Below are 7,945 nucleotides of genomic sequence, written 5' to 3' on the forward strand. Positions count from 1 at the left end.
GGAAAGCCAACTGATGGCCATGGCCTCAGGTTTACCACCAGTAGGATGAATGGGCTTCTTGGGCCTTGCCTTCCTGGTTCCATTCAAGCCCATTGAGCACTAAAGGGGATTACCCTGCCCCCCACCTCCACCCAGACTCATACTTTTCAGGATGCTCCAGCTCTTCAGAGGGTGGAAGTAGAATAATTATGCCACCTCATCCATTAGTCTGTGTGTGAAGATGCCCAAGGCTGAAGCAGCCAGCCATGGGGAAGGGGAGAGGGTGTCTTTATTGCACTGTACCAATGTCAGGTTAGGGGGGTGCCACCTGAAAAGCCCATTTTTAAAGAAAATACTGAGATCACTGGGAACTTGGCCCTGCTACTCAGATCTACCAGGAGAGATGGGTACACTGGGCGCACCTTGGCCCATATTACAGATTGATGGCCCAGGCTAACCCCTTAACATCTGTCAGGCAGGGGCAGCAAATTGTCCAATAGCATCTGGTTCATGCTCTGCATCCACAGTCATCTTAGGGCCAGGCTCACTGACCAGGGCTGAGACAGTGATCACCAGCCTTCCAGGGGGCTCTCTTTCCCACTTCCCAAGGTTACCAAGGGCTTCTTGCACAGCTCTCCAGGCACTGCTGGCTCCTGCGCTCTGGGGCCCCCAGGGTCTTGGTCAGGTGCCTCCCTCTTACGCTTGTGCAAAGAGAGGCTCTCTTCACTCAGTCGACCCTCAGGGAGGCCCTGGCTCCGCAGACAGACGATGGCTGCAGCCTGCTCCGCCAGTTTCTTGGACTTGTCCCTGGGCAGATGGGGCATGGGGCATTAAGGCAGGTAGGCAGGCACACTAGTGGCAGGACTGGAGGCTGGGAGGCCTTACTCTCAATACCCTTGTCACAGATTCTGACTGAACTGAGGAAGCGGTCATAACACAGGGATGCCACTATCCAGGTACACCATCCCCCCAAACTTCCAGGCCAATGCTACAAGCAGGCCCTCCACCCCAAGCCTCATGCCCACTGATGGGGAAACTCACCACAGGGTGGACTGATACTTTTGCTCAGCCACAGTGACCACAGAGCAGAAGAGGCGATCCAGGGGGCGTTGAACCTGGTGCAAAGAGAGCAAAGAAAACGAGGATGGCTGCATGAGGGCAACAGGAACAGCTCTGGAGGCCCCCCTGCAAGGTCACGTCGAAGGCAGATAAAAGGAAGTCCTTCCCACCTCAGTCACATGAGAGCTACCTGTGCCACATGTTCCTCCCCAGCAGAAGTGTGTGGTGCACCTTCCAGGGAAGAAAGAGGGACACACAGACAATGACACCACAGCGTGTCAGGAGTTCTCTCCTGAATCTAAGCAAAGGGCCATCAGGGCCCTTAGCTGTGCGTGACTATGGAGTCTCCTCCTACTGACATCTGGATGGGTCAGGTCTCCAAAATAAGTAGTTCACCAGATGGCAAAGGGGTAAGAGGAGACAAGGACTGGGGCAAAAAAGATCCACCTGGCAGAGACCAGGTGATGTGGTAGGAGAGCTGAGTGGCGGGGGCGGGAGAGGGGGCAGTTCTCATGCTCTGAGCTGCTGAGGACTTGAGCAAGGGAACCAGAGCTCAGATTTGCTTTAGAGATGTTACTCTGGCAGAGGACACACCGTCCAGAAGGGACAAGCCTGGAGGTCAGAAGGCCAGTCCAGGAGAGCCACCTAAACAAGATGGTTATAGGGACCAAAGGAATTGAACCAATACTGTCTCAAAATTTTCACCAAAGGGCCCCATGTCTGGGGCCCAATTCTGTGCCCCACTAGCTGAGGCCTGGTCCAAAAACGTGTCTAACTTTCAGGTTTGAGCATCCTTCCTAAGCCAACTGGCCATTTCCAGAGATATCTCCCCTCCCTCAGCACCACCACTGGACTAGCCCAGGCAGCCCTTTACTTAGGTCTCTGGTTCAGTTTTATGAGAAAAGCGAGAATTAGACAACAGGCCCACTGTCAAAAGGGAAGGCACTACCAGCGACTGGCCTAACCACCAGTAACCACTCTGTGCCCACAGAGGGCAAAGCCAGGCTCCAGCCAAGCAGCCTGGAGTCCAGGGTACAAGCTGTAGGTGTACCGGGGTGATGGCCCCAACTGTGGGAATGCTGTAGGGCTAAATGCAGGGCAGGCCACAGCCAGGAACTCACCGTTTCATATACGGGTTGCGCCAACTTCTCCCTCCGGCACCATTCCAGCAGGCACATCTTGGGGGTGATCTGGGGTGAATATGCTCTCCTGAGGAAAGGAGGGGACGTAGTCAGGGCCCACCCACTATCACCAACTCATTTCTCGGCAGGGGCACTATTCAGTTCCCGGTAAGAGCTACAGGAACGGAGACATCGAGCTGCTGCCTTTAAGATTCCTGGATCACCTACATTGGTGGCCTGGTGGTTGAGCATTAACCTATCAACCAGGAGGTCATGGCTGGATTCCCGGTCAGGGCACATGCCCAGGTTGTGGGCTCGATCCCCAGTGGGGACTGTGCAGGAGGCAGCCGATCAATGATTCTCTCACCATTGACGTTTCTCTCTCCCCATCTCACTTCCTCTCTGAAATCAATACAAATATATTTTTTAAAAATAAGACTCCTGTACCTATTCCCCTGACCATCTATTTCTGTTCCACCAGCAACTTGGAGCCTGCATTCTGCCTAAAGGGAAGATGGGCTTCGGCATGCTTAGGGAATTGAGGTGGGAAGTAAACTCCCAACCCTCTGAGCTCCAGCCTGGAAAATAGCCTTTGACGGCCAAGAAGGAAGGTCCGGTTTGCCTCTCAAGATAAGATCTGGGGAGAGTGGGTGGGAGTGGGGAACGCAGGTGGCCATACAAAGGTCTCAGGAATCTAGCTTGGTACACCCTAATTATGTCTGCTGAGTGTCAAAATGACCCACTGCTGCTTATCCACAGTGGAATCTGGTTTTAGAGTCAGTCTGCACCACGGTCCAACTTCCTACCAGGAGCTCTCCATGGGTATAACTGCCCAACAGCTGTCCCTACACCCCTCGTCCCAAGCTGTTGCCAGACAAAACTAGCTCCTGGCCTGGGCCTGGAAACCTGAGAAAGGCTTAGTACCAGATTGCAGAGGACAAGGATGAGGGACCCAATCAGAGCTGAGTCACAGTCTGAGGCAGTAATTGGCCTGAAGCTGTATCTGCCTAGAGAGGATTCCCTAGGGCTGGTGAGGGGCAGTGGGTATGGGCAGGACTTGCCAGATAAAGACAAGGGTCCCTCTGCTATTGGAGAGCTCCTTGTAGGCAACTAGCTCCTCAGGGGTAGGGAAAAGCACAGACTTTCAGGAACAGAAGGAGAGAAGTCCTCTCACCCGAGAGGTGGGGAGTGGGTCAGGGAAAAGGTGGAGTCCAGTGGCCCTTGGGACAACATGCACGACCTTGACAGCACTGCCTGGGCTTTCAGGGACTATCTTCTCCAAAACGCCGTCGTTGGGTGGCTAATAATTGAGAACAAGTATCCAAACCAAAGAGAGCGGTGGTCCCCAAACTGGTCGCTAACCATGTACAACGGCCAGCTCGCCAGCCCGGGGAAGCCCTAAGCTTAGGCCAGCTGGAGACCTACCGGTCAAACTTGACAGCCATCTTAATGACACCGGAGGTATCTTCAGCCGGCTCCTCCGCCTCCTCTGGGGTCCTGGCCAGGAACTCGGCCCGCCGGGAGTCCAGTTCTCGTGTGGTCTCCTCATAGAAGGCACCAAGGCCAAAGGCCTCACTATATAAAGACAAGTCAAGCGGGGCAAACCCCTTAGTTGAGGGAGCCTCCAGGGAACTAGTGCAGGAACCAGGGCCCCCCCACTGAGAAATGCCACTCCATATCCACCAAAACACCTCCAGAACCTGGCCCTCAGAAGACACCTGCTACCCACCTCTGGGGTCAGTCTGCACTGGTGGATGGACAGTGAATGTGGACCCCTGAGGGTGGCCACTGGAGCTTTGTACCACTTTGTAGGCAGGGCTGGGTGGGAAAGTTTGTTAAGGTCAACCCCATCATCTGAGCCCGGCCTCTCTTCCTAGGAAGAGCATCCAGGCAGGTCTCCCCAGCCAGCAGTGACTAGCTGACCTACACAGATCAAGCGCCAGAGACATGCAGAGCCTCAGCTTCATGTGTGCCCACAGGGGGAAGAAACGGAGCATGGCCACTGAGTGGTTCCCCACTTCCTGCCCCGGCCACAAGCAGTTAGGCCTCACCTAAACTGAGGTACCACCCAGAGCAACAGTTATACTCTTGAAAAGTATAGTCTTGAGCTCACAAGACGCCTGGGTCAAGCTGGTTAAGTTAGGTGGCACAGGGACAGAACCAACACCACCACCCAGGAGGAGGAGGGTTTGGGCAAGCCGTTTTCTTCCAGGAAGCAGCGTAAGGACAGGTGGACACTCACAAAGATGGCCGTCTGTGGGTGAGAGAGGTTCAGAAAGGCTTCTCTGGAGGAGGCAGGATACAGACAGCCAACGTGAGGGGGAGAAAGCATTCAGGTGGAAGAGCCAGTGCGAGCGAAGGTGTGGAGGTGGGAAGAGGAAATAGGGAGTTGTGGGAGCAGGCACTAGGTCAGGCTGTGAGGGCCCCACATGTCAACCGCCTGAGCAGAGGAGCAAGGGGTGGTCTCAAACGGCAGAGTGATGAGCGTGGGCGCAAGCTCAGGCCAGGGCTCCGTTCTGCACCCCCAACTCTCCTGATAACTGGGACTCGGTGGCATTGCATGAGATTATAGACCTGCCACCAGGAAAGCCCCTTCCTCCCCAGGAATTCCCAAGCCCAGCCCCCGCATTCCTCCATCCTACTAGCGCCCTGGTATCCGAAACATTGCTGCTGAGACCAGCCCAGGGACGTAAAGTTCCAAAGCTTTCACAGTATCCCCTTCTGTGCGGCAGGAGCACAACCCCACTCCTGCACATCTGCCTCCAAAAGCGGTGTCCCTGGCTCCCCGGTAGAGTCAGCTTAGCGCTCAGGGTCAAGCCTGGGCAGTGCCTGCAAGGACAGATGGACAGCCCGTTGCCCCTCTCACCAAATTTCCCGGGAAGACTGGGCGGCATGGAGCAACTTTCCCTGGGGTGACTCCAGCTGTTCTCGCAGCATCTGGCACAAGCAGTGCTTGGTGTTGGTGTAGTGATTGTCATACTGCACGGCCTGCAAGAAGAACCAACATGAGCCCACCTGCTGCCCCCGAGGCGGAAGTGTGCTTGCAGCCAAGGTAGTGGGACCTCATAAGAGCCACCTCCATCCTGGCCATCTAACCTTCCAGTTAATGGTACAAAGCTCAAGCGTCGCGGCCAAAGCCCCCAGTCAGGAGCACTCCCTACTGGACAGCCTGCCTGAGGTCCAGATGTGCAGGGAGCCCCTCTTGCTTCAGCCACCATAGTTAACCATAGAGGACCTGCTGCCAGGCATCATCTAGGACAGGGTGGAAGAACAAGACAAATTCTGGTGTGGCAGGAAGAGCCCAGGACAGGGTGGGATTCTTCTATTCCTTATAACCATGGTAGGTACCTTCCCTGCCCGTATCTTAAATGGCCTGTCTCCAATTTCCTCTGCATGAGTGAAGGACAGCACCACCTACTGAGCATGTGCACGTGTGTTACTTGTCACTTCCCTGAGCTATACAAGCATGAGGTGCAGCTGTTAGCACTACTTCACAAACTGGTAAGTGCAGGGTCTGGGAGATAGGACAACTGACTGCCCAGGATACCAGTAGAAGCCTGCCTAGCTGGGCCAGGCCAGAGAGCATGTGTGAAGGGTGCCCCAGTCCTCCAGAACCCCCTCAACTCCTCGCCCCCTACGCTTTTCTAATAGCACGAGGCCTATGTCTTCTGTGCCATGACTCGCTCAGGACAAAGCAGGGGTATGTGGGTAAGCCCCAGCCGGCTTTGAGTCAGCTTACTTGGGACAGAACACACCTGGCTGGACCAGAAACAGCCCTGCCCATGCTTGAAAGCCGCTCCCTTTCTCCGGGAAAACAAACATTCTTTGTTTTGTTTTTTAACCTCACCCAAGAGGATGCTTAGAGAAAGGAAGGGAGAGAAAGAGACAAAAAAAGAACAACATTGATGTGAGAGAGAAACATCAATCAGCTGCCTTCCGTATGTGTCCTGATCGGGGATCGAACCGGCAATGTTTCAGTGCACAGGACGATGCGCCAACCAACTGAGCCACTCCGGCTGGGCAGCACAAAAACACTCTTGACGATCTGCCACAGGTCAGGCTGAGCAGGAATGATAGGAGCACCTTTCACCCAGTGAGCAAGCTCAGCACAACTGAACATGTCTTCTCTATTACAGACTTGCCAGAAGAGCTAGACAGCTGACCTGGGCTGAAGCCCCCTGTGCCTCTGGCTGACCCAGGCTACCGGAGAGGGAGCAATCAATGCAGGGTGATCAGTCTTAAGATCTGAGAAGCTCCTGACCTTCCAGGAGGGTGTGAGCCCCAGGACGGAAGAGGAAGGGGGAAGTCTGCTCTGGGGGACAGTGCAGGCCCAACTCACAGAAGAATGTGAGGTCATTCACTGCCTCCACCTGCAGACACGCATGGCTGACCATGGAGTCCCACAGAGTTCCAGCTGTGCCAAAGGGACAGGGTAGGTGAACTTGTCAAGAAATTTCCTTTACAGGGAAATGCCCTTGGCACTGCCATCAAGCTCCCAGTGAGAAGAAAAGGCTGTTCCCTGAGGAGAGGGTTAGCAACGGGTTATTCGCTAATTTAGGGGTTAAAGCCTTCTGAGAATTCGCAGGAGAAGAGTTTTGAGTGACTCCGACTAACGACAAGGTGAGACATCGCTATGGAGATAATCAGTCCCCAACAACAGCAGCTACAATGGCTCCTCCTGGCTGTGGCTACTCTGTGCCAAGCCATTGGCATGGTTCTCTTCAGTGACACGGACCCACTGTCACTGTGCAGGCACGTGTATGTGTGGGGGTTGAAAACGAGGAAAAAGGTCGTATTTAGGGCCCCAAAAGCATCCTGGATCCAGAGGTCCCTGCTGTGACCCCACACCATGGAAGCCTTAGAAGGAGGTAATTAGGGGGACGCCTCCCTGGCACTCCTTCTCTATACTGCAGCCCGGGGGGCCACAGCTGCATGACCAGAACTGAAAAGAAAAGGAGAAGGAAAGAGGGGCTGCTGGCAGCTGGGGGCTGACCCAATGCGCTTTCTGCAGGAATGGGGCAGACAGGGAGAAATGTTTGCCTCAAAAACGTGCAGAGACGTACGTATCGGATGTACTTCTGCATGACCTCCTCCAGGGGCCGCAGACCCTCCTTGAGGAAGATGGATGGGTTCCACATGGCAGCTCGGGCCACCATCACTGAAGAGGCTGCCGTAGCTTGTCGAAAGTCCTCGATGTCCAAATAATCTTGGATGTGGTCGTGAGATCCTCCACTGGAAGGCAATGGGGTTGTGGGGGGAGGAGGCGAGGGGGTCACCATCTTTGTCCCAGCATTTTCAGAAAAAGGCAACTCCCAGGTCTGTCTCCCATTAGCTGTGTGGTCAGCTGTGAGCACCTGTGGAGCCTGGAGATTCATACACACACACACACTCACGGTGGGGTCAGGAGCACTAACTGAGATAATACAGGAAAGCAGCCCAAACCGTGCCTGGCACCTAACAGGTGTCCCTGAGATTTTACCTTCCTTCCACTTCATCCTAAGCAGTGGCTAAAGCCAGCCCAATCTCAGACAAGTGGACACTGAGATTACAGGAACCCCCACCCCCCAGGCTGGGGCACCTATATGCCCACTACGGGCTGGGTCAAAACCCTAGAGCAGTGGTTCTCAACCCTCTGACCCTTTAAATACAGTTCCTCATGTAGTGACCCAACCATAACATTATTTTCGTTGCTACTTCATCACTGTAATGTTGCTACTGTTATGAATCGTAATGTAAATATCTGATATGCAGGACGGTCTTAGGCGACCCCTGTGAAAGGGTTGTTC

General features: G+C 54.4%; 1 protein-coding gene across 3 annotated transcripts in view; it reads right to left on the reverse strand.

Annotated features, from left to right (window-relative positions):
* Window positions 1-207: 207 nt before the first annotated feature.
* The window catches only part of DUS2 (dihydrouridine synthase 2), a 67,280-nt gene continuing 59,542 nt past the window's right edge, over window positions 208-7,945 (reverse strand). For all 3 annotated transcript variants that reach the window (XM_015567830.1, XM_006769750.2, XM_015567831.1), the window contains 6 exons: window positions 7,223-7,391; window positions 5,026-5,147; window positions 3,585-3,734; window positions 2,160-2,247; window positions 1,021-1,094; window positions 208-786 (listed from right to left, as the gene is read on the reverse strand). In XM_015567830.1, the coding sequence (XP_015423316.1) occupies window positions 549-786; window positions 1,021-1,094; window positions 2,160-2,247; window positions 3,585-3,734; window positions 5,026-5,147; window positions 7,223-7,391 (841 nt within the window). In that variant the 3' untranslated portion in view covers window positions 208-548. The remainder of the gene's footprint in view (window positions 787-1,020; window positions 1,095-2,159; window positions 2,248-3,584; window positions 3,735-5,025; window positions 5,148-7,222; window positions 7,392-7,945) is intronic.

This window comes from Myotis davidii, unplaced genomic scaffold, assembly GCF_000327345.1.
Source record: "Myotis davidii unplaced genomic scaffold, ASM32734v1 scaffold243, whole genome shotgun sequence".
NCBI lineage: Eukaryota > Metazoa > Chordata > Mammalia > Chiroptera > Vespertilionidae > Myotis > Myotis davidii.